This window comes from Callithrix jacchus, chromosome 3 (genome assembly GCF_049354715.1).
Source record: "Callithrix jacchus isolate 240 chromosome 3, calJac240_pri, whole genome shotgun sequence".
Lineage (NCBI taxonomy): Eukaryota > Metazoa > Chordata > Mammalia > Primates > Cebidae > Callithrix > Callithrix jacchus.
Genome location: NC_133504.1, coordinates 69,775,580 through 69,802,630, shown reverse-complemented (window position 1 = coordinate 69,802,630; position 27,051 = coordinate 69,775,580). Strand labels below are relative to the sequence as shown.

At 37.2% G+C, this 27,051-nt stretch overlaps 1 protein-coding gene and 1 long non-coding RNA gene across 4 annotated transcripts in view; one reads left to right on the top strand and one right to left on the bottom strand.

Annotated features, from left to right (window-relative positions):
• The first annotated feature begins 303 nt into the window (after positions 1 to 303).
• The window catches only part of INTU (inturned planar cell polarity protein), a 95,906-nt gene continuing 69,158 nt past the window's right edge, over positions 304 to 27,051 (top strand). For 2 of the 3 annotated variants that reach the window (XM_035292979.3, XM_002806642.7), the window contains exons 1-2: positions 15,219 to 15,457; positions 25,689 to 26,224. In XM_035292979.3, coding sequence (XP_035148870.2) covers positions 15,312 to 15,457; positions 25,689 to 26,224 — 682 coding nt within the window. In that variant the 5' untranslated portion in view covers positions 15,219 to 15,311. Of the gene's footprint in view, positions 466 to 15,218; positions 15,458 to 25,688; positions 26,225 to 27,051 lie in introns of those variants that run through there. The other variant, XM_078366533.1, reaches the window with a different exon arrangement.
• Positions 14,791 to 25,887, bottom strand: LOC144581754 (uncharacterized). Its single transcript, XR_013532906.1, has 2 exons — positions 25,642 to 25,887; positions 14,791 to 18,431 (listed from the first exon to the last, which is right to left on the bottom strand). It is a non-coding gene; the product is annotated as an uncharacterized LOC144581754 (long non-coding RNA).

Below are 27,051 nucleotides of genomic sequence, written 5' to 3'. Positions count from 1 at the left end.
GGTGATAATACATGTTTGGACGGATGGATTAATGTATAATGTATATGGCTTCTTTAGGCTGAATTCAACTTCCCATTAAGCACAGACAACTAACTTGTCTCTGTTACCCACTCATTTTCGTGTCTTCCACAGAGCAGCCAGAGCCTCAGAGACCCTTGAGAGTTTCCTCCACTCCTCCCATGTTTGTGGCCTTGGAAGCTGCAGGTGGTAGCCTCCTTCACTGGGGGCGGCGCCTGGACGCCGGTGTCCCTGGCCGAGGCGGCCTCGCTGTCCTGGAAGGGAGGGCGAAGAGCTGCATCCCGCACTAGGCGGCGAAAGAGCGCAGCGCCTGGCGACCGGGTCCCGAGACGCTCGACGGCTCGCCCCGGGAGCGGAGACGGGCTGTGTGGTTGGGCCAGTGGAACAGACCGGGGATACCCAGACGTGGTAGAGGTGACAGCCTGGACTTCGCGACCCCTGGCAGAGGTGAGCGCCCACCTGTCCCGGGCCCCGACAGCTAGGAGTGGCCGCGCCGCCCGCCAGTGCGCGGGGCTCCGAGACCGGCGGGGGAGCAAGCGGACGAAGGAGGGGCCGCAGTCGCTGACACTGCCGCCTTCACCCCTCAGCTTCCGCGCGTCGGAGCCTGGCAGCTCCAGGTTCCCCGCGGCGCCGGGGCTGAGACCCGGGTGACCTTCACCGCCCCTGCAGCGAGTCACCAGTGGGCATGTTTCAGGTGGGCAGATCCAGCATCCCCAAACCTGCCCCCCGCAGCCTGGAGGACCTGGACTCCGTGCAGCGCGTCCTGTTACACAGGTCAGTGCAGGGCCCCGGGGCGCGGGGCAAGACCGCCCTCCTGTCCGGGGGATGACGGCCAGGGAGGGGCCGCTTTTCTTTCTGGGGTCTTTCGGGAAGCATCTGACTTGGGATTCTCCTTAGTGCGGCACCGGCCGCGAAGGGTCGTTGGGACCTGCTCCCCACCCTTTCCAGAATCCCGTGCCAGCGATCCACCCGGTCCCGCCGCCGAGACTGGTCCCGTGCGGATCTCGGTCACCCATCTCCTCCGGAAAACGCTACTTTATGAACAAGAGAAAGAAACGTTAAGCGAAGCTGTCTCTTAAACACCTCCTGGCTTCCACCAGGATGCTGAGAGTTTTGTTTGAACTTTAGTTGTGACTGGAATGGAAAAGAGCTGCTTTTTTTTTTACACATCTAATTCTACCCCACCCCCTCCCACACACGCGCGCGCATGCGCTCGCGCCCACACACCAACAACTACACAAAAGAAATTTAAGAGTTTCTCTAGAAAGAATGAGAACCCCAACTTTCCGTAAGCTGCTTGTGCATTAATATTAACTGATGATACTTTGGTCCAACCTTATCCTTTATGCAAAATAGACTAACAAATATTAAATCCCATGGTTATAGTGATGGGTTTATAGAAGAGAAAAAATAGTCCACTTGAAGAGCAAATTGTCTTTCAATTTTAAGAGAGGATGGATGAAATGCCAGGCAGTTAATGCTGCTTTAGCTCAAGGAAGGCCTTGCCTTCACAAGGCGCTGTAGGAGAAAAAAACTCTTTTAGAAATATAGCTAAAGTATCTCTTGAATACATTTGTGGCGAGAAAGATGAAGTGGCTCTTAGTATCTGTCAGGGGGAAGTTTATGTGAGCCCTCTCATCTGTAAACGTTTCAAGTGACCCTTTTAAGTCTTTGTACAAAACCATATGAGCTGTAGAAATCCTGTTCTATTGGAAGTGTGAGTAAAAAAGAAAGACTGTGCAAGGGAGAAATCGGGTGTCTGCGATTTCAGAGCTGTCTTCTGAAACCTGCAATTTTCTGCAGTTGGTTTCCCCCAACCTCCAAAGAGCCCCTGCCATATAAAATAAAAATATTTTTAAATGAGTGGTGAAAAGAGTATTCTGCTAAATTCCCAAAGACAATTCCGTCTGCATTTGATAAAATTACAGTTCAAGAATAAATCCCAAGAAGCATTAACTAAAAACTCATTCACAGCATGACTTTGGGAAAACCGGGAGGGGTGCTAATTTTAAAAGCTTAAGACCTTGCTGCAACAGAATTTCTTCGTATTTCTCATGTTTCAAATGGCAAGTGCCAAAACATTTCAAACTGATTAACACTTTAGGGTTTCAGATCCAAAGCACAAACCCATCCGAATGAACCAGGCAAACGAATATGTTTAAGCTATAGTCATCAAGACTGAGATGATTATTTCGGAAGTAGTGGAATATTTCTAGAATAAACCTGCTCAGTATTCAAATGAAAAGCTACTTTATCTGAATTGCAAATAACTGCTCCCATATGCCGGAGGAATCAATGGAATCTGGAACTATAAATGTGTTTGTCAGTATCATGGCTAACAGTGCTTTCTTTTCAACATTATACAAATATATTTTTGCTACTACAATGCATTATTCTTATTAGTGGTTATTTATTATTTAATGTTTTCAAGCCCACATTTAAAAAGCTTAGACATCTGAGAGGTTTCTCTTTCATTTAATGAAGCTGTATTTCACACAAGCTCACATCTAATTAAATATTTTTTGCTTGTATATATACAGATTTGTTTAGACATAATATTATAGAAATTAGGGAGATTTGATAACCCTTAAATCATACTTGTACTTATCATAGTTCTCATGAACTCTATCAATGTATGGCCTATTTTAAAAGTATTACTGTTACAAAATTTTTATGTTTTTTCTTTAAAACATCCATTGTAAATCATCCACAAAATTTTGACAATTGCATTAAAAAGACTAGTAGCCATGGGCCATGGAAAATTCATAGACAAGATAAAATAGCAGACTATTCTATTTTATTTTAACATATTACTTTAAAGGGTAAATTTTCTGAGTGTGTACTTTTTGAAATTACTTGTATATTTTCCATTGCAAATAAGATTTTTTAAATGTAAAGCATTAAATTGCTGTGCTTTTGAAAAAGATACTTCAGCCAAACCAAAATTGAAGCAAAGCTGCAAACTTTTCTCTGCATGAGGTGCTAACTTCAAAATGTCAATACTAAAATAACAATAACTCAGCAAAATAAATTTAGCTATTCTGGTTTTTGAAAAAAGTTACACATAGGTTGTCTGAGTCAAGGAAAAGCATCAGTATTGCATTTCTCACTTTTGCTTAAGTAAGTTATTTTTTTGTCATCTTGATTATAACAAATAACCAAACAATCCTCTTAACACTCAGTATTTTGCAAATATTTTTTACAAACATATGCACAAGACTTTAATAATTTCCTTGAAGTCCTATTTCTTCTGTTGCAAACTAGTTGTGTAACTTGGCAAGACTTTTGTTTGTATTTTCCCCTGTTCTTTCTGTAATATAAAGGGATAATACCCACCTCATAAGGTGTTGGTGTAAATTTCTGATGATATGGAAGTGCTCTACAAAACTAAAGTTCTGTCAGTTATATAAGGATTATGTTAACAACAGTTCTATAATAAAAAACTAAAACAAAACACAAAAGGATAGCTATTCCTAAAGGTTCTGAGAAGATTCAGCCAAGTAACTTTGCCCAAGGCCCAATAGCTAATGAATGGTGCTGGTCCAGGCTAGAGTGTTGTTTTTTTGGCACCTAAGCCAGTGGAGAGAGTGAACTAGAGGTTAGTCTCAAAATTTTTGATGACCCAAATTTGATACTCTTGCCAAAGCTGAAAACATACATATTTAAAATACTGCAACTATCCACAATTCTCAGGGGGTATACCCAATTAAGTAATATTTCTGTTAATAAAAGAGTATGTAATATATTTTAAGATCTAAAAATAAAAATTAAAATGAATAATTATAAAACCAAACGTTTTTGAAAATATATAGTACACACTGCTCTATTTCTTAAGGTATAAGGTACTAGATTTCAAGGGTTATCGCATTTGATTTTCAGCAACCCTATATAGTAGGCAGAGATTATTATTGTTGCCTTCAGATGAGAAACTTTGTCTACTTTCACTTGGTTATTGGTGCCAAAAATCAGGATGAGAGCTTGGATCCCATGACTGCAGAATGCATGGCACTTACAGATTATCAAGTATTTTTTATAGTCAATGGCAAATTATTGTAGGATTTAAGAGTGCTGTTAATTTTTTTTTAGGTGCTACTTAGGGTATTTGGCCCTCTCTTATAAACTGTGATTTTTTGGTAATTCTCATGTCTGCCTTTTGTTTTCTACTTTCCTCTTCATCAGCAGATTGTCAGCCATCAACAGTTTCCAGGGTGGTTGTATTCCTGGTTTAACGGGGTCTTCTTTCCTTCTGATTGGCAGCTATTGATCTATAGTGGTAAAACAGTTTGCCAAATTCATTGTAATTTATAAATGAAGATATAAAATGGAAATAAATAGGAGTAAGTGAATTGGGTTTTGGGCTTGAGCTTTGGCCATCTATTTTAGTTTTCCTTGTGCTTCTGGATTCTCATCTGTACTCCATTACTATTTAAATGTGGAATATATGATCTTATTGCAGGTAAGTTCCATGCATTTTAACAAGTAATTCAACTTTTATAGAAGAAAATGAGAACTTTAATCCATAATGCAATTCTGTACATTTAGGATTGCTGAAATGTTATTTTGATATATTTTAACTCTATCTGAAATTTGAAATCTTCTACATAATAAAGTCTCAGTTTCTAAATGCTATTTTGTTGGTCTATCAAGTTATTTATTCATATTTTTAAAAAATTATGGTTGTCACTATTACAACATAGTCCATAAAGTATTATTATTTCTGTGTCCACAATTAAAACAATATTAATTAGTTTTTAACAAAACTCTTACATAATTTTTACCATGTAGTTTAAATTTTTTTAATGAATATGACCTCATGTGGCCCTATTTTCATTTACTTCTCATTGCTAGCTTCTATTACTACTAGAGAAAGAGTTCCTGAACCTGCTAACGATACTAAATATTTAATTATGTCCTTATCTGGTGTATTTTGTGTCAGAATTGTATTGCTTGCCTAATCAAGATGGTAATATATGGAAGTAAGAATGTTATGTCTCATATGCATTAAATTAAGTCTATTTGGGCTTCAGAAGATGGCTGGTCATTTTGTAGTGGAAAAGAGAAAATGAAAATATACCCCAGTCTAAATCTTTTAAGTCTTCTTACAATTGCTAATTAGGAAAGAGAGTATTCATCTAAAGGCCCTGAAAATGGTATCCTATTCCTTTCCTTTCTTCATCCTTTCCAAAATATCTAAGCTTATTAAATATTAGTAAGGTGAGTAGAAACATGATATGTAAATTTAGAAATATGACTAATTGATACTACAACCTGAAAATTAAAATAAGGATAAAAATGATCGCTATGATTTCTTCCTTGATGAAAGATCAAGCAAGGTGGTAAATTTTGTGGTTGCTCAGTTTAATCCATTAAACTAAGACATGGAAGTAAATTAGTCAAGGAAGTTGACGTAACTCGGGACATAGCTAAGTTCCTAGAAGATATATTTTCATTTGGCATTTTTTGCTTCAGTTCAATCTTGTGACAGATGAAAGACTGAAGAGAAAAAAAAAGATCCAGTCAGGTTCTCGAGGAGAACCTAAATTATATAGGAATACATCTATCAGTTGGTGGCAATGATAGATGTATTCCTATATAATTTAGGTATAAGACAGACTGACATTAGTTATAACAGAATTTTATGGGATAGATTATGAGGAAAGAGTAGAAAAAGGAGTTCTTACTGAGGTAGGAGATGTGTCTGGGAAGGTTTTTGGGAAAAGGTGCTATTTGAATTGGATCTTGAAAAAAGATGTAGTATTTCAACAGATGAATTTTAGATAAGTATCATTTCACAGTAAGAGAACTGTGTAAGAAAATAAGATAAAATAGCTGCTTTATTGACACTTTGTGTGCTTGGTATTTTGCATGCATTAACTCATTAGATTCCAAACAGTCCTGTGAAGTTCCATTCTCTGAAATTACAGATAAGGAAAGTGAAGCCTGTAGAGGTCATTTGCTCAAGGTTATTTGAATGATTCTAGAGCAGGGAGAGGAGAGAGGTCTGTCTCCCAGGCTCAAATTCAGGGGGTGGAAGTGAGTTCCTGCCTATTCAGGGAATGACCAATGGGTCTGTATGCATAAAGCACAGAACTGAGGGAAAGTCTAGGGCAGTTTCCCAGGTTTGCTGAATCACTGGGGGCACTTGTTTAAGAGAGAGATTTCCAGGCTCCTCTCCTGGAGATTCTGATCCTGTTGATGTAGACCAGGGCCTCAAAGTCTCTATAACAAGCTCCAGTTGATTCTTTTGAATAGGCAAGTTGATCAGCTTGATTAACTTAAGATGTAGCATGGAATAAAGCATCTAATTCTGAATTGGTGTTCAGTTGTTTGTAGAATTGGAGAAAAAAATTGCAAAGAAACTACATAGTTTGGACTTTATTCAAGGAGGTGTTATGCAAGGTTTATGAGGCAGGGTATGAAATTATTAGATGCTTACCAAAAACTGGAGGAAAAATTTGTAGAAAGAAAATGTGGCATTTTGTGAAAATTTGTAAATGTCCTTTTTAAATTTATTTTATTTCTCACTTCCAATAAGTTGCTTTTAAAATAAGGAAAGATTAGCTTATTAAAGAGCTACCTAAAGCACTTTTTATTTTGGAATAGAATCTTAAATCATTTCTAATGTTTAAGATTGTGGTGAAAGTAAGCCTGTATATTTTACCATGAAATCTAAAATAATGATTATGGTGACTCCAGCTTTTTAAAATAATACTGTTTCTGTGATTTTAAAAGTTAATACATTTTTTGTTGGATCTTAATGATAGTCGAAATATTTGCTTCCCTTCCTTCCTGTCTCCACTTTCTTCAAACTTCTGACCCCATTACTTCCTCCATCACTTTCAGCTGGCAAGGTTGCAGCCTACTTACCAGACAATAAACACTATCACATGCAGACTGCCTCAGCTTCCTGCCTGAAACTGGCAAGTCATCATCTACATCACACCCTTCGTTGGCTCTTCCCTAAAGTTTTAGAGAAGAGGTGTCCAGGGAGGTCATATCCCTCCATCTGTGCCTTGGATGCTAGCCCCTCCTACTACCTCAAGGACCCCGTTACCAGAAACGGGTCTCAATCCAGATGCCGAGAGAGAGAGAGTTATTGCCCCAAATTCTTTCTTGGGTAAGGAAGAATTTCTTATAGTAAATTGAATGCAAGTTTATTAAGAAAGTAAAGGGAAAAAAAGGACTACTTCATAGGCAGAGCAGAAGCATGGGCTGCTTGATTGGGTATACTTAGTTATTTCTTGATCAAGGGGTGAATTATTCTTGAGAAAGAGGTGGGCAATACCCAGAACTGAGGGTTCTTCTCTTTTTTAGAATATATAGGGTAACTTTCTCACATTGCCATGGCGTTTGTAAACTGTCATGGTGCTGATGGGAGTGTCTTTTAGCAACTAATGCTCATTATCCTCACTGCTCACTATATGCAAATCATAATTAGCATATAGTGAGCAGTGAGGATGACCAGAGTTCACTTTTGCAGCCATCTTAGTTTTGGTAAGTTTTGGCCAACTTCTTTACTGCAGCCTGTTTTATCAGCAAGGTCTTTGTGACCTGTATCTTTTGCCAACCTCCTGTCTTATCCTGTGACTAAGAATGCCTAACCTGCTGGGTATGCAGCCCAGTAGGTCTCAGGCTTATTTTACCCAACCCCTATTCAAGATGGAGTCGCTCTGGTTCAAATGCCTCTAACACTCCTTTGACCCCTTTGTGAACTCCTTTCCTGTTCTTCAACTTTTAGACCTCTTTTAAGGAAAAAACTCTTGTGGATTTCCAGGGATGACTTGTTGTTTAATTATAATTTTAAATAAATGAGGTATCAGCTGGGTTTTATAGACCCTGTATAAGATGAAAACAATTTTATGAATTAATACAAATAAATTACAACATTCAATAGCTGTTATAACACTATAAAAAGCACATTTAGAAATAATGCAACTAAAACCATGAAACCTAGGAGATTCAAATGTACATAGTTTAATGTGACAACTACAACTAAACTTCAGCTTAAAAGTATAAGCTGCAAACTGCAGCTTGTCTGGCTGTGAGGGAGGTAAAATATACTCTGCTGGCATATTGACCATTTAGGTTGAATATACTTAAAAAACAGCAAGTGCCTTTGTGCTGTTTCTTAAAAGCAACAGATGAAGCTCCCATGTGAAAGACACCCTCCTTATACTAGAAAAATGTAACATTCTTATTCTCAAAGGCATGAAGTGAAACCAAGAGAATTCTGTAAAATAACTTATCTTTTAAACTTCCCAATTTAGTTTAGTTGCATTTTCACAACTAACTATTCTTTGTCCAATCCAGTATATAATTTAACCGACTTGAACTACTTCTTTGGGTCTTCACTTCTTTATGAGGGCTCCCCTGCCATGTAAAACTTGGATTCTAGAGCAGAGAGAGAAGTGTGCCTGCCAGGCTCAAATTCGCCAGTTGGGAGGGGGTTCCAGCCTATTCAGGAAATGGTCAGTGGGCCTGTATGCATGAAGAACAGAACTGAGGGAAAATTTAGGGCAGTTTTTCAAGTTTGCTGAATCACTGGGAGCATTTGTTTAAAATAGAGATTTCCAGGCCCCTCCCCTGGAGATTCTGATCTTGTTGATGTGGAGCAGGGCCTCAAAATATGTATAACAAGTTCCAGTTGCTTTTTTGTTGTTAATCTATTTTATGTAAGTTTAATTCTCAGGCCCAGCTGGGACCCTAAGAAGATGGAAGTAGAGTTTTTCTGTCCCTGCAAGAGCTACAATCCAGATTCCTTTGAGTTCTCTATGCATCCCCTACTGGCCATGTGATGACTCATCTCCCATTACTCTTTCTCTGTTGGAACCATGCCATAATAACAACATAAATTAATAATTTTTCTAATAAATTTGTTATGGCACCACATATACCACTTTGTTTTTTTCTGGGTATTCCATTAGAATCTTGTATTTATTGTAATACTTATTACTATAATTACCCATTAGAGAATACCCAGCACCCAGCCATTGAGATCATAAAATAACACTATATCCTTTTTTTACATGCTGCAACATGAACATTTTCCCCATGCTTTACTCTTTGAACACATTCTAGTTAAAATCATAATATTCATCACATTTTATATACAAGTATATTTAACTTTTCCATTATTCAATATTTTAAGATTGCTTTCAGCTTTTCATGTTTATGAATTTTATAAATTTGTGTCCTTTATTTTCCCAGGGTAGATCTCTAATAGTTGAATTACTGGGTTCTGCGGGAGGAAATTTCATGTAATGATTATTGACAGGTTCATTACTTGGTTGGCTTTTTGACTGCTAGCCATGTAACGATTAGTGAGATGCATAACTTCCCCAAAGCTCAGTTTCCCTATATTAATATAGAGAAAATATTTTGTGAATGTTCAGCATTGTATATGAATAAAGTACGTAAGCAGAGCAAAGTCTGACTCTCAATCAATGCTATTATTTTGTACTTAAAAAATACTTGATGAATAAAACAAGAAGGCAATATTAGAGAAAAAAAGAGTGAAAAGACATGAACAAAACCTCGAAGAAATGTGGGATTATGTAAAAAGACCTAATCTACATTTGATTCATGTACCTGAATGTGACAGCGAAAATGAAACCAAGTTGGAAAACACTCTTCAGGATATTATCTGGGAGAACTTATCCAACCTAGCAAGTCAGGCCAACATTCAAATCCAGGAAATACAGATACCACCACAAAGATATTCCTCAAGAAGAGCAACCCAAAGGCACATAATCGTCAGATTCACCAGGGTTGAAATGAAGGAAAAAATGCCAAGGGCAGCCAGAGAGAAAGGCCGAGTTATCCACAAAGGGAAGCCCATCAGACTCACAGCAGAAAACTTTGGCAGAAACCCTACAAGCTAGAAGAGACTGGGGACCAATATTCAATCAACATCCTTAAAGAAAAGAACTTTCAACCCAGAATTTCATATCCAGCCAAACTAAGCTTCATAAGTGAAGGAGAAATAAAATCCTTTACGGACAAGCAATTGCTAAGAAATTTCGTCACCACCAGATGAAATCTTTGTGGTGGTCTCTGTATTTCCTGGATTTGAATGTTGGCCTGACTTGCTGGGTTGGATAAGTTCTCCCAGATAATATCCTGAAGAGTGTTTTCCAACTTGGTTTCATTTTCCCTGTCACATTCAGGTACATGAATCAAACGTAAATTAGGTCTTTTCACATAATCCCACATTTCTTCGAGGTTTTGTTCATGTCTTTTCACTCTTTTTTTCTCTAATATTGCCTTCTTGTTTTATTCATCAAGTATTTTTTAAGTACAAAAATAATAACATTGATTGAGAGTCAGCCTTTGCTCTGCTTACGTACTTTATACCAGACCTGCCTTACAAGAGCTCCTGAAGGAAGTGCTAAACATGGAAAGGAACAACAAGTACCAGCCACTGCAATAACATACCAAATGGTGGAGACCATTGACACAATGAAGAAACTGCATCAACTAATGGGCAAAACAACCAGCTGGTATCAAAATGGCAGGATCAAATTCACACATAGCAATATTAACCTTAAATGTATATGGGCTAAATGCCCCAATCAAAAGACATAGACTGGCAAATTGGTTAAAGAGTCAAGACCCATCGGTGTGCTGTATTCAGGAAACCCATCTCACATGCAAAGACACAGATAGACTCAAAATACAGGAATGGAGGAAGATTTACCAAGCAAATAGTGAGCAAAAAAAAAGCAAGGGATGCAATCCTAGTCTCTGATAAAACAGACTTTAAACCAACAGAGATCAAAAGAGACAAAGAAGGGCATTACCTAATGGTAAAGGGATCAATGCAACAAGCAGAGCTAACTATTCTAAATATATATGCACCCAATACAGGAGCACCCAGATACATAAAGCAAGTTCTTAATGACCTATAAAGAGACTTAGACTCCCACACAATAATAATGGAGAGTTTACCACTCCACTTTCAATATTACACAGATTGAGACAGAAAAGTAACAAAGATATCCAAGACTTGAACTCAGATCTGGACCAAGCGGACCCAATAGACATCTACAGAACTCTCCACCCCAAATCTACAGAATATACATTATTCTCAGCACCACATCACACTTACTCTAAAATTGACCACATAATTGTAAGTAAATCACTCCTTAGCAAATGCAAAAGAATGGAAATCATAACAACCAATCTCTCAGACCACCGTGCAATCAAATAAGGACTCAGGATTAAGAAACTCTCTCAAAACCACACAACTACATGGAAACCAAACAACCTGCTCCTGAATGACTACTGGATAAATGATGAAATGAAGGCGGAAATAAAGATGTTCTTAGAAACCAATGAGAACGAAGACACAGTGTACCAGAATCTCTGGGACACATTTAAAGCAGTGTCTAGAGGGAAATATATAATACTAAATGCCCACATGAGAAGTGAGAAAAGATCTAAAATTGACACTCTGTCATCACAATTAAATGAACTAGAGGAGCAAGATGAAATGAACTCAAAAGCTAGCATGAGACAAGAAATAAATAAGATTAGAGCAAAGCTGAAGGCGATAGAGACACAAAAAAACCTTGAAAAATCAATGATTCCGCAGACAGTTTTTTTGAAAAGGTCAACAAAACAGATAGACTAATAAAGAAGAATCAAACAGATGCAATGAAAAATGACAAAGAGGATATAACCACTGATTCCACAGAAATACAAACTATCATCAGAGATTACTACAAACACCTGTATGCACATAAACCAGTAAATCTAGAAGAAACTGATAAATTCCTGGACACTTACACCCTCCCAAGACTAAACCAGGAAGAAGTTGAATCCCTGATTAGACAATAACAAGGTCTGAAGTTGAGGCAGCAATTAATAGCCTGTCAACCAAAAAAAGACAAGGACCAGATGGGTTCACAGGCGAATTCTACCAGAGGTACAAAGAGGAGCTGGTACCATTCCTTCTGAAACTATTCCAAGCAATAGAAAAAGAGGGTATCCTTCCTAACTCATGGTAGGAGACCAATATCATCCTGATACCAAAATCTGGCAGAAAGGCAACTAAAAAGAAAATTTCAGGCCAATATCCATGATGTAAAAATCTTCAATAAAATACTGGCAAACCAAATCCAACAGCACATCAGAAAGCTCATCCATCACAATCAAGTCAGCTTCATCCTGGGGATGCAAGGCTGGTTCAACATATGCAAATCTATAAATGTACCATCACATAAACTGAACCAAAGTCAAAAGCCACATGATTATCTCAATAGATGCAGAAAAGGCCTTCAACAAAATTCAACAGCCATTTATGCTCAAAATTCTCAATAAACTAGGTATTGATGGAACACATCTCAAAATAATAAAAGCTATTTATGACAAATCCACAGCCAATATCATACTGAATGGCAAAAACTGGAAGCATTCTCTTTGAAAACTGGCACAAAACAAGGGTGCCTTCTCTCACCACTCCTATTCAACATAGTATTGGAAGTTCTGGCCAGAGCAATCAGGCAAGAAAAAGAAATAAAGGGTATTCAGTTAGGAAAGGAGGAAGTCAAATTGTCTCTATTTGCAGATGGCATGATTGTACATTTAGAAGACCCCATTGTCTCAGCCCAAAATCTCCTTAAGATGATAAGCAACTTCAGCAAAGTCTCAGCATACAAAATCAATGTGCAAAAATCACAAGCATTTCTATAAACCAATAACAGGCAAACAGAGAGCCAAATTATAAGTGAACTGCCATTCACAATTGCTACAAAGAGAATAAAATACCTAGGAATACAACTAACAAGGGATGTGAAGAACCTCTTCAAGGTGAACCACAGACCACTGCTTAAGGAAATAAGAGAGGACAGAAACAGATGGAAAAACATTTCATGTTCATGATTAAGAAGAATCAATATTGTGAAAATGGCCATACTGCCCAAAGTAATTTATAGATTCAATGCTATCCCCATCAAACTACCATTGACCTTCTTCACAGAACTGGAAAAAACCCCTCTAACTTCACATGAAACCAAAAATGAGCCTGCATATCCAAGACAATCCTAAGCAAAAGGAACAAAGCTGGAGGCATCACGCAACCTGACTTCAAACTATATAACAAGGCTACAGTAATCAAAACAGCATGATACTGGTACCAAAACAGAGATATAGACCAATGGAACAGAATAAAGGCCTTGGAAGTAACACCACATACCTGCAACCATCTGATCTTTGACAAACCTGACAAAAACAAGCAATGGGGATAGGATTCCCTGTTTAATAAGTGGTGCTGGGAAAACTGGCTAGCCATGTGCAGAAAGCTGAATCTGGACCCCTTCCTTACACCTTATACAAAAATTAACTCCAGATGGATTAAAGATTTAAACATGAGGCCTAACACCATAAAACCCCTAGAAGAAAACCTAGGCAGTACCATTCAGGACGTAGGCACAGGCAAGGACTTCATGACTAAAATACCAAAAGCAATGGCAACAAAAGCCAAAATAGGCAAATGGGATCTAATTAAACTTAAGAGCTTCCACACAGCAAAAGAAACAAACATTAGAGTGAACCGGCAACCAACAGAATGGGAAAAAATTTTTACAATCTACCTGTCTGACAAAGTGCTAATATCCAGCATCTACAAAGAACTTAAAATTTATAGCAACAAAACAAACAACACCATCAAAAAGTGGACAAAGGATATGAACAGACACTTCTCAAAATAAGACATACATGAATGAGGCCAACAAACATATGAAAAAATGCTCATCACTGGTCATTAGAGAAATGCAAATAAAAACCACATTGAGATACAATCTCACACCAGTTAGAATGGCGATTATTTTAAAAACTGGAGACAACAGATGCTAAAGAGGATGTGGAGAAATAGGAACGCTTTTACACTGTTGATGGGAGTGTAAATTAGGCAACCATTGTGGAAGACAGTGTGACAATTCCTCAAGGATCTAGAAATAGAAATACCATTTGATCCAATATCCAACCTGGGTATATACCCTAAGGATTATAAATTGTTCTGTTATAAAGACACATGCACATGTATGTTCATGCACTTGTATGTGGCACTGTTTACAATAGCAAAGACTTGGAACCAACCCAAATGCCCATCAATGATAGACCAGATAAAGAAAATGTGGCACATATATACCATGGAATACTATGCAGCCCTAAAAAAGGATGAGTTTGTGTCCTTTGCAGGGACATGGATGAAGCTAGAAACCATCATTTTCCACAAGCTAACACAAGAACAGAAAAATAAATACTGCATGTTCTCACTCATAAGTGGGTGTTGAACAGTGAGAACGCATGAACACAGGGAGGGGAACATCACACACCGGCCTGTTGGGGGTGGGGGGCTACGGGAGGGATAGCAGGGGGTGGCAGGGTTGGGGAAGGATAACATTAGGAGAAATACCTAACGTAGGTGACAAGGGGATGGATGCAGCAATCCACCATGGCATGTGTATACCTATGTAACAATCCTGCACTATCTGCACATGTACCCCAGAACTTAAAAGTATAATAAAAAAAAATACTTCATGTAGGTATTCATAAATGACAGGTAGATTTTACCAGTTTACACTTCCAACTCTAGTAATGAGAACACTTAATTGGATTATAAAATTTTGAGTTAGAAGATGAACATGAAATTGATTCCACGGTATTGCCACTCATTGTGGCCCTCTACAATACACACTTGGGAAAACTGAAGATTTGCAATTGGGAAACAATATAAAACCAATTAGAAAACCAAAGAAACAATGGAGCGAGTTTACATTAACACCTAGATGGCATTGCTTAAAAGCGTTTATTACTTGCATGGATGAGGCCCTAAGGAAAGGTAAAGTGCGGTTGCCTTCACCTGGAAGGAAATCCAGGCTGACCAGCAGCTGTTCGGCATTAGAAAGAAACACAGGACAAAGAGCAAACTGGGAATCCAGCACTGGAAGAAAAAGGGGAAAATCCAGGGGATCTCCGTCTGTTTTAACAAGTTATGCTGCTCCAAGGAAAAGCATTCTGGGGAGCGTAAGCGGTGAAGTTTTTGCTCTTTCTATTTTTCTAAATGAGACGCCTTCCTCAAAGTTTCAGCTCATTGGCTGCTTCCAATCCGCCTTGTTTTGTCTGGGAAGCTTCTCCGTCTCCCTGGCAACCCGAGCTACCACCAATAGCAGCTAAGGATTGGTGGTCACATGGCCTCTGTCCCTTTCCCAAGCAGAGGCAACATGGCGGCCTCAGCAAGCTGTAGCTGCGAGATTTGAATTATTCTACCAGTAGCCGTTGCATCCCTGACGATGGCCGCTGTGGCTTCGTGCGATTCGCGTCGGAGCCCAGACGAGCTCCCTGGAAACCCCTCTTCACAAGAAGAAGACGAGGACTGTGATTCTGAAGATCGGGTCAGCGACTCGGGTTCATATTCCTCAGCGAGTAGCGATTATGAGTAAGGTTCTCAAAGAGGGACGATTAAGCCCATCCCTTCGATCCAAAGAATATACACGCGGTCTGGGGGAACTGCAAAGATTTTGGCGTGGTTGGAATCGAGTGACCGAGGTTCTATAATAAGTGGGATTGAACTGCACCACGTTTCGCTGTATGGTGGTGTAAGGAGAAATGAGGATGCCAGTCTTTGCTACTATAGGTTTTTTTAAAAAATGATTCTTAGATGAGGAGAATCTCCTCTTTCTGGTCATAGGGTCTGTCTAGGCCATAGGAGGATGTATCTGTAACAGTGTTCAAAAACTCTTTGTTCCAATTGCAGTGTCTTCTTGCTTCTTTGGTGTGATCTTTGTGACTTAATCTCATTAGTATTTGAAGTGGAGAGACACCCCACTTTATAAAACAACTGTTTTATAAGGCAGTTGTTTATGTAGATTTTTTTCTGTTATGGAAATGGATAGCTATATAACAGAAGGAATGCCCACCCATAGTCTCACCATCAAGGACAACCTCTCAGCACTTCTGGATATGTCTGCTGTATTTTCCTATGCATTTCCATGGTTTTCTTGTTTTCCATTTTACGCTATAATTTAATTTTTAAAAATATTGATACCTAAAGGTTTTCACTTTTTTATTACTAATGCCATGAAAAGGTCATTTTGATTCAAAGTACTCAGTGCTACATCATTTTTAAGAAAATCTATCCCTTACTACTATGGATTAAGAATTAGAAAAGTCAATTAGCAGTAGTAGCTTGAAGTGAATGACTAATCGTGAAACGGTTTTGAGGCTAAAATGTCAACTAACCCAGTAATGGACAACCATATCTGGGCAGTTTTAGGATAACATTTTATGTGTATTTAGGAACAACAGTTAACAAATAATTTATGTGTGTGTAGAAGTAACAGTTATTTGGCAATTGTTTTTACCTAACAGTATATTAAAGATTTTTATCATTGTCTTTAAAAGTATGGTGGAGAAACCTCCTTAATATATTCTTGAAGACTTAAACAAATTTTAAAATATCATAGTTTTTTGTAATCTGTTGTGGGCATTTAAAAAATAATTTAAAAATTCATGATTATTACACAACACTGCTGGAAAGAAATATGAATTACAAAGAACCTTATTTGGCCTCGGTATGTTAAACCATAGACAGTTGAAACAATAGACAGTATACGCTGTCTATGGTTTCACATACCAAGGCCAAATAAGAGTAAAACTTTAATCAAGTTTTACTCTTGGCATCTCCAATTTTAGAGTCACATACTTTTAGCCCAGAGAGAATCAATAATTCCTATGTGGTTGCACAGCTGCATATTGTCAGTGTGAGAATTCAATATGCCTGATGTTTAATGGGCCACCACGACTTTGATGGGATTAAAATAGTGATCTTTGTTTCCTAGGAAATGACCAATCTGAGGACCTTGTGATAGGAAAACTTGTCACTTCAAAGTATTTTATTATTCAAAATATATGTATATCTGTGTTATATTTTAGCTTTAAAAAAATCATTAAGCTTTTCACATGTTACTAATCACACCAAATATTTTAGTGTGTTTATCCTCTTAATAATAAAAGTATAGCAAATCCCTATCATAACATGTTTTGCTGGTCTGTATTTCAAGTCCTACCAAGTTTCAGATTTTAAGTCTGTCCCTTCTTGATCTGTAGGACATGAGGATTAATTTGCTGATGACCTTACCAGAAAGGCTTATGTTCTGTTCTTCCCTTATGGTGTTAGATGTTTGCTTTTCTAAGCTACAGTCATCATTAAAAGAAGTGGCCTTCCCAACTTGTACAGAACCACTCTTTAATCAAAGGCACAGGAATGCCAACCTTAGTCTTTCTCATCAAAGCAAAGACATGAATTTCCTATTGTATTTCATGGACTACATGAAACTTATTAAGGAAGTCGTACTATGATTGATTCACATAAAATATCCTAAATTTTCAAGGTTTCAGGGTATGGGCATTTTTGGAATATACTGTTTCATACATGCTTTATACCTGAGCTGCATGTGATTGTCAATGTGGAATTTAAAAGTTTATCATCTGTGAGATGAAATTACATTACGGTAAATTCTGGTAGAGTTCTTGTAATAGGTTTGTTTTGGGTTTGTTAAAGAAGAAGAGTTTATATTGCTGCAGTATGTCTTAATTTGGCACATGTGTATGTCCCGTGGGAGACCTCAGAGATAATATTGGTGGGTTGGTTGGGTTGAGGGAGTCATTAGCAAGTTTATTAAGATAATGGAAATCATACATTCACATGCAACAGTGCCAAGTTACTAGGTAACGTGCCTAGTTCATGTTACCCAGAAGTTGTCAATTTTATGACTTGGATTTTTCATTTTTCGAAGTGAATTTTTTGTTGTTGTTATGTCCATTTTAAAACTGGCTGATAGAGAGAAACAGGAATAATTTTAAATGAGATAAATTAGCTGTTAAAAGCAAGGAAATTTCTACCCAAAACACAAGGATTGTCTGGAAAAGAAGGGAGATATTTCCTTTAAATTTTTTCTGGGACTTTAAAAATAGCTTCATTGAAGGATAATTAATATACAAAAAAAAACTGCACATATTTTAAGTATAGAATTTTATGTTTTGACATGTACACATTTGTCAAGATAATGAACCATAAACCATTTCGCCTGAGTCTCCCCGTATGCCTGCTGAAGTCCATTTATGCCTCTTTTGATAACCATTTTATCTGTTTTTCATTACTCTACAGCAGTTTGTAGTTTCTAAAGTTTTGTAAAGATGGAATTGTACGTATGAATGTTCTTCTTTGCCTTCTTTTACTCAGCATAATTACTTTGAGATTCATCCGTGTTGTTGCCCCCATTGATAGTTCATTCCTCAGCCAGCTATGGTGGCTCACACCTGCAATCTTACCATTTTGGAAGGCCAAAACAGGAGCATTCTTGATACCAGGAGTCGGAGACCAGCCTCAGCAACATAGTGAAACCCCATCTCTAAAATAAAAGATTAAAAAATTAAACAGGTGTGATGGTATATGTCTGCTGTAGTCTTGCAACTTGGGAGGCTAAGGTGGGAGGATCACTGAAGCTCAGGAGTTCAAGGTTGCAGTGAGTTGTGATCACATCATTGCACACCATCCTAGTTGACAGAGCAAAACCCTGTCTGATGGGGGACAAAAAAGTCCTTTTTTTTTTTCTTTGTATACCAAAGCCCTATCACCATTGTAGACTAAAGACCTATTCTGAGCTGGGCTCATACCTGTAATGCCAGCACTTTGGGATGCTGAGGCGAGTGGATCACCTGAGGTCAGCAGTTCAAGACCAGCCAGACCAACATGGTGAAACCCCATCTCTGCTAAAAATACAAAAAAATAGCCAGGAGTGGTGGTGTATGCCTATAATCCCATCTACTCGGGAGGCTGAGGCAGAAGAATCACTTGAACCCAGGAGGCGGAGGTTGCAGTAAGCCAGAATCACTACATTGCACTGCAGTGTAGTCTCAAAAAAAAAAAAAAAAGGAAAGGAAGAAAACCTAGTCTGTACAGTAAAGCTATACCATAAAATATTTTGCTGCTCTATGGTTTTTGTTTTGCCACAGTTACATCATATCTCCAACTCGATGTGTAGAAATGCCCAAATTTCTCTCTTTCTTGAATTTTTGACATGGGAACCTGCTACTTGTGAAGAATCAAAATATATTTCATTTAAATTGGATGCCATGCTGTTAGCATCCAATTTAGGATAATATTTCTTACTTTTTCTTCTGCTCTGAAACCTTATTCTTTTTACTTTTAATATAGATTAAAAAGACACATGGTATATAACTAGGGTTTATGATGAAAAAATGTTAATTCCCTGCTGTCATCTCTACTTGCAGCTCAGTGTCTGAAGAGAATTCATTGTCTCCCATTTCTCCTCTAAAGCTGCCCATCTCATTTACTGACATCACTGTCTCCTGACTCTTGTCTCAGATCTGACATCTCCAGTACTATTGACTTCCTTCACTGGTTTTTTCCCTTCTCCCTTCTCACAGGCACTGCCTTACTTAAAAGGCTTGCCTCTTGCCTCTTGCTTGTTTCCCATGCCAGTGGAGTTGCCTCCTAACTAATCTGCATGCCTCTGATTTCTCCTGTTTCTGGTCTATCTTCCATACCAGTTCTAAATCATTTTTCTACTCTACTCAAAAGTTTGGTGGCCTTCCAAATAAATTCTAGGTTCCTTAAGGTGATTTTAAAACTCTTTTAGAACTGTCCCAAGTCTTTCCTATCTCATTTTTATTGATCTCCCGGTCCATTATTGAAAAGGTTATCCACTCATTCTCAAACTGACCATGTGCTTTCACACCTACACCTTTATGTACTTTGTTCTCTCTGTTTGAAATACCCTTTCTTCCTATCTCTACTTGTCAAAATCATTCAAGGTCCCACTTAAGTGCTACCTTTTCCTAGAATCTTTTCTGATCCCTCTTAGACTCTTTCTCCATCCTGTGCTCTCCTGTAGCAGTCTTTATTCCTGAGTGTTGGCACTTGCATTTCAGCCCTTTGATTAGCTCTCTGTCCCACTTGACATCTTTAAAAGTACAGTAAAGTCCTATCACAAAATGTTTTGTTGGTGTATGATTTTTGCTCTGCTAGGGTTAGATTGTATCACTAACTTAGTGATGCATGGGAATGACCCATTTCACTGAGGGGGCTGGTGGTAAGAAATGTGACCTGGGAAATGAGGTCACTATTAGATGTATTACCTGAAGTGAATGAACAGTTATGCATTTATTGACTGATCCCTTTGCCTTCTCTGACATGCTCAACAGTTATTCTAATGTTGACTGGCCAGAAGAGCTTCAGCCCATCTGAGACTCCCTACCCCTAAGCTGCTGTATCATCTAGGATATATTTTAGTGATTGAAATTCATGGTGTTTCTTTAGAAAATGATCAGAAGACTATCAAGAGTACAAACGAGATATCATTGGTAGACAGAACACAGAAAAGAAAACAGAGAAGCATGGGCAGGCCAGTGCTTACTGAACAAGTGCCAAATGGAATCCATATTAATTTGTCACCATGTTTTTTTATTCTGTGTGGTTTTTCTCTGTTCCTAGAATTGTCCTTTTTACCTATTAGCACCACAAAACTATATGTGTTGCCACTAGTGTGCTTTGCCCACTAAGATAAAAAGAAAAAAGTATAATGTATCAGATTTGGAATAGTAACAAATGTCTATTTTCCTTAAATAAAAAATGTGGCAGTAGGACTGGCTGTTCTATAACTCTTTTCTTGTGGTAGTTAAGGAAATTGCTGTACTATTGCAAATGATGAAAAATGCTGGCATTAATGCAATAAAGACCTGAGAGCTTCAAATAACTGTTAGAGGGTATTAAAAGATTTAGTGGTGACCTAGATATTCTTGAATACATCAGGAATGAGAAAATTATTAGCATTATCTGAAGTTCATTTTCTTTAATATATTTATGTTACGGCTTATGTAAGTGAACTTGCTTATTTGCAAATTAACAAGTCTTTCTTTGGGAAGGACTCTACTTATGTTTAGCACATCATTTAGGCCCTTGAACACCAATGAAAGTGCCCTAGAACATTGCAGGCAGGCCATAAACATACAGTTATTCTGCTTAAATCAAAGCAGAATAAACAAAGCAAGACTTATTGAAAGAAAATTTAAAAACATTTACCCAATGAGAATTCTGCAGCTTTTACCATAGGGTCTTAGGAAATGTGGAAGGAGTATTTATATTTGTGCTGAAATATGACCCATGTGTCACAAAGATCTGAATTAAAACTGTTAGATTTAATTCCTTTCATTATTTTTTTATTTTTGGTTAAGTTTAGATTTACACAAGAGTTCCAAGCTTTCCATAAATCCTTCACCCAGTTTCCCCTGATGTTAACATCTTACACAACTATTACACATTTGTTGAAACTAAGACATGTACATTGGTCAATTCTATTAACTCCAAACTTCATTTGGCTTTCACCACTCTTCCGTTAATGTTCTTTTTATATTCCAGCTTTCAATTCAGAATATTGTATTGTGTGCTTAGTCTTCTCTGGTCTGTAACAATTTCTTAGTCCTTTCCTGTACTTCATAACCTTGATCACTTGGTTATGTGAGGTGGTGTCTTCTAGGTCTCTTCCCCGGAAAGTTACTGTCTTTCCCTTTCCATACTTTGTTCTCTGGAATAATATAGTCACCAAGTCTATACTCAAGGGGAGGAGGGATTAAATTTTATCTCCTGGAGTGGGAATTATCTATACGTATTAATTTCTTTAATTTGGGGAAGTTGTAATGAAAGGTTAGGTTTTTGTGTTATTTTTGCTGTTGTTATTGTGGTTAATACATCCCCTTCTAGTAGTACTAGAAGAACTAGTTTGGTACAACAATTGTTAGAATTCTATTTCTTAATATACTAATCATTTATCCTCTTTTTAAGAAACTGACACAATAATTGTACATATTTATGGGGTACAATGTGATGTTTCCATACATGTATATATACATTGCGTAGTGATTAAATCAGGGCATTTGACATATTTATCACCTCATACGTTTACCATTTCTTTGTGATGAGAACATTCAAACATCCTCTGTTCTAGTAATTTTGAAATATACACTGTAATATTGTTAACTATAGTCTCCCTACTGTGCAGTAGAACACCAGAGCTTATTTCTCCTATCTAACTATAATTTTGTACTCGTTAACCAATCTCTTGATGCTTATCTACCTAGGAACTTATCCTCTGGAGTAGGAATAAGGAAACTTCCAGGAATATTGAACTGTAGGGTCCTTAAAAGCAGTGCCTAGCTTTGATTCTCGTGTCACTAGCACCTAACCTAAAACCTGGCAAACTGAGATCATTAGAGACATCTTCATTTAATGCCAGAAACACATTCATTTAATGCAGAAACACGAGAGTTATATCTAGTAAAGGCAAGAGGAAGGGAAGTGACATTTATTTGGAACGTAACTATGTTGTCAGGAACATTATTATATTTTCTATTGACAACAGTCCTATGAGGTAGCTGTAATCTGTTTTCAAAAAGAGGAAAACTAAAGCAATTGATCATTCTTAGGAAAGTTAAAATCATAATAGAACAAAATTTGAACTCAGCTCTTCATAATTTTTCAGTTTGTTTGCTTTTCAGTATAAGTTGCCCTTCTGTGTGGAGTCTCTTAATGTACATTTCCCTGTCTCTGCCTCTTTATTTTCCTTTTAGTTTCTTCCTCTTTTTTAAAACTGTCTTTCTTAAAATGATGTATTTTTACATTAAAATTATATTACATTTTTACATTTAAAATACATTAAAATGATATCTTTTAAATGATGTATATTTTAAAAATCTAGACATTAAGAGAATAGATCCCACATATTGCTAGTGATAATATGAATTAGTATACTTTTTTGGGTAAAGACCTATATATACACACATGTGTATATGGATGGTTCCTATAACTTTGTGGTGGAAAAACAAGAACTGAACACAAAGCTTATCAGTAGGTGAATGACCAAATGTCCTACATCCTTGATTTGGAAATCACGCAGCCACTGGTGATTTCTAAGCTGTATTGTTAAGGGAGAAATTATAAAGTTAAGTATATACCTTTATGTAGGTATAATTCCACTTTTTCAAAACAGTGACAGAATAACCCTATATATGTTTTTATATGCTTATAAAAGCATGGATTTTTACAGTGTTTATGTGAGAGGGAGATAGTAAGAGAAAGTGACTTGTATTAAGATTGTGTTCCCATTTATGACAGTAGTCTGCACATGCACAAAAGGACGCATGAAAGTACAGTCCCCAGCTAGAAATCTGCAACATTAATCCCTCCCTCTCATCTCCTCACCTAATCAGTCTCAAAGTTCTGGTGATTTTCAAGAGTCTCTCAAATGTTTTTTCTACTTCCCATCTCTTCTACTATTGCTTTGTCATTTTTGCCTCAACTACTGAAACAGCCCCCCGACTAGTCATCCTGCCTTGAGTCTGGTCCATCTCAAATCCACCAACCATTTGCTTGCCAAAGTAGGCCTATCCAGGGATATTTAACATGTAAACTCTCTGCTTAAAACTCTTTGTTGATGCCTTCCTACCTGAACTACGAAAGCCAAACCTGTTAGGGTGATCTAAAAAGCCTGGCAAAACTAGACTTCACCACTTCTGTCATTCCCCATCTTTCACATTTGCTCTGGCAACTGCGGACGACGGCCAGTAGTTCTCCATGTAGGCAGTAGGGACCATCCTCAGGTCTCTGCTTATGCTGTTACTCCTGTTTGAAATCCTCTTCATGGCTTTCCTTTCAGCTCCCCGTCTCTTTTCCTCCCCAATTTATCCTTTAAAACTGATTTCTGGGGTCTCCCTGATCTCCCCTCAACCTCCAGCTAGGCTATGCTAGGTGACTCTCTTGTATGCCTCTGTCTTATACTTACCCTATGTATGGTCACAAATTATTTCTCACTTTCTCTTTACTAAGCAAGGGCAGGAACTGACGTTCTCATCATTATAATTCTGCTACTTACTACAGTCCCTGGTGCTGTTCAATCACTCCACAATTGAATGCCAAGATGCTATCCCCCTTAGCCCCCACCTGCATGGATCTTTGAATCATAACCAAGAGTGGTTTCACATTCAAATTTTAGGGATTGAAATGAATCATCTTCATATTTAGCAAATGGAAAAAAATATTCTTTTTACATGTCTCTAATACAAATAACTTACCAGATTAAAAGGGTGAGATAATAAGGCTGATACACTTTATTCATTGTTTAAATTGATATATATTTTGGTAAGAAATTAATGTGCAATCATGGTATTTACACTCTAGCAATTAAAACTAAAGTAGCTTTGTAATCTAAATGATTATGGTGGGGATATAGTTATTTACATTCTCAAGAGTAGAACTGCAGACTTGTTTAAATATTGATTCTGTGGGTACAGATAGGTATGGTTGAAATAAGCAATACTTGGTTCATAATCTGTATAATAAGTGATGCTTAGTGCCTATGATGATACCATATACTGGGAGCCAACAAGTCCCAAAGAAATATTAGTTTTGATATTTTGAGCTTGTTAGGCCTTTTAAAAAATGATTCATATATAGTTAAAAATTCTGTACTAATGACCAGCCACAGACCATGGCAGTAGTTAGTTTGAGTTGAGTAATAGAATAGTATATTCTGGGGGCTAATTTTCAAAGTATTTTGAAAGAGACATTTGACATTTAGTTAAAAGAACTGGAGTTGTTAATAAACAGTGCAGAAAACAGAAATGTCTTCTGATTTAATGATTACAACACAAATTAGACCCTTTCAGGCCAGGATATTACAGCTCATGTTTCTGGAAAGACTCTGTACACATTCATTTTTCTACTATGAGTAGTTTCACTTTAAAGAATAACAGTTGAAAAGGTAAACAGTTCATAACATTGAACAGGGTAGAGTTTAGATTTGTTACCATGAGTATTTTTGCCTCTTATGCTATTTTAACCATTTTAATAGCAGTAATTTTGATTTTTTTCCAGCAGCATACTTCTCAGTCAAAAATATTTTTTTAATCATATAATATATGCTTTGGTTTTCCTACTATAATTTTTCATAAAAAGGAGTTTTATGGAAATTATAGACTGTAAAGTGATCATTACTATATTAGCTGTGATTATAAACTGTTTGTTTTCAGGACAGATTTTAGTTCCTGGTGAAGTAAATGTTTCTTTTTGAAAACTTATTTAAAAGTCTGTTAAAGCTGGTAGGCTTTAGCTTTCATTTTAACCTGACAGCCATCCTCAATCATTTATATGCAAATAATGTATTTTCATGTACAGTTTCCAATTGACATGCTTCTGTGGGTATAATTGCATAATCAACTGCTAATGCAAATTATCACTCAGTGAAATTGTTTAAAGTAAGCAATAACCATACAGTGATTGAATTAATTTTTTTCAACTCACAGATTCTATAAGGGAACCACCTCTTTTTTCATTGGTTTTCCTTTCTATTGCTATGCCTTTTTTATTCCTTCTCCCCCAACTCTCATTCTTCAAAGCTCTACAGAAAAAGCATCCTACAGGAAATAATGTTGAGGCTCACAATAAATTAGAAATAGTAAGGATAATTTGAAACAATAAAGAAGTTTCACCCTTTCCTATCCCTGCTCCCCAGCCCCTACCCTCACCCCCATGCCAGGATAACATACCTATTTTTTTTATATTGGACTGCCATTATCTTTTCTCTCTTTTGTAGTGATCTTGAGCCTGAATGGCTGGACAGTGTGCAGAAAAATGGAGAGCTGTTTTATTTGGAACTGAGTGAGGATGAAGAAGAAAGTCTCCTTCCTGAGACACCAACTGTGAACCATGTGAGGTTCAGTGAAAATGAGATTGTCATTGAAGATGATTACAAGGAAAGAAAAAAGTATGAACCCAAACTCAAGCGATTTACCAAAATTTTAAGAAGAAAAAAGCTTTTACCCAAGCGCTGTAAGAAAAAAAATAGCAACAATAATGGGCCTGTATCCATTCTAAAGCATCAGTCCAATCAGAAGACAGGAGTCATTGTCCAACAGCGGTACAAAGATGTGAATGTTTATGTAAACCCCAAAAAGCTAACTGTCTTCAAAGCCAAAGAACAGCTCAAGCTTCTAGAAGTGCTGGTTGGAATTATTCATCAGACCAAGTGGAGCTGGAGAAGAACTGGAAAGCAGGGTGATGGAGAGAGGCTTGTAGTCCATGGCCTGCTACCAGGGGGATCTGCTATGAAGAGTGGTCAGGTACTCATTGGTAAGTGTTGCTGGTACACGTTCATAGTTGTTTACAGAGATACATGACTAATGATGACACCTTGCAGGAAATGTGACAAAAGCTATTATATACAGTCTCCACAGATTAAGAGCTGATTAACGATGTTTGGTTCAGTCGTGAAATGGTTATGAATGGTGCACCAGAAGGCACAGTATTCTTAAAATAGCCAGTTCAGTGTGTTGAATACATGTGTGCCTTCTTCAGGCCAAGAAATCGCTTACCTAATTTTCAAGTTTTGAATTATGTAATTTTATTTCATCTTGGTTATATTTTCTGACAAGAAAAAAAACAGTAGATTATAGAGTGATAATTTAGGTTTGAATGGCTATATCCAGTAACAGGATACAAAAATATATAATTTATGAATAAAAATACTTTTAAATTGTATGTTTGCACTTGGGTACACTAAGTTCTTGGAGTGGTTTTCAACTGTTTCATTTGGCATATTTAGCACAGTGGTGTTATACACAAATTTCCTTTTAAGGGCATGTGTCATAAAATATCCCTCCAATTTTCAAGAAAAAAAATCCACAAGTTATTCTGAATATATATTAAGATGAGGATTAAGTAGCAGTCTTATTACTTAAAGATAAATGAGTCAAATGTGAGGATATATTATTACTAAAATTTAAAAGTAATAACAGTTCTAAAAGCTAACAGTCTTTTAAGTTTACTTAGCATAAGAGATTTAGATGAAGAACATTTACCGATATTCCCAGCTTTAAATCTGACTTTCATTTGTTTGTTCACTGATATGACAGTTTGTTTTTTTAGCATCTGCTAAGTGCCAGGAACACAAAGATTAC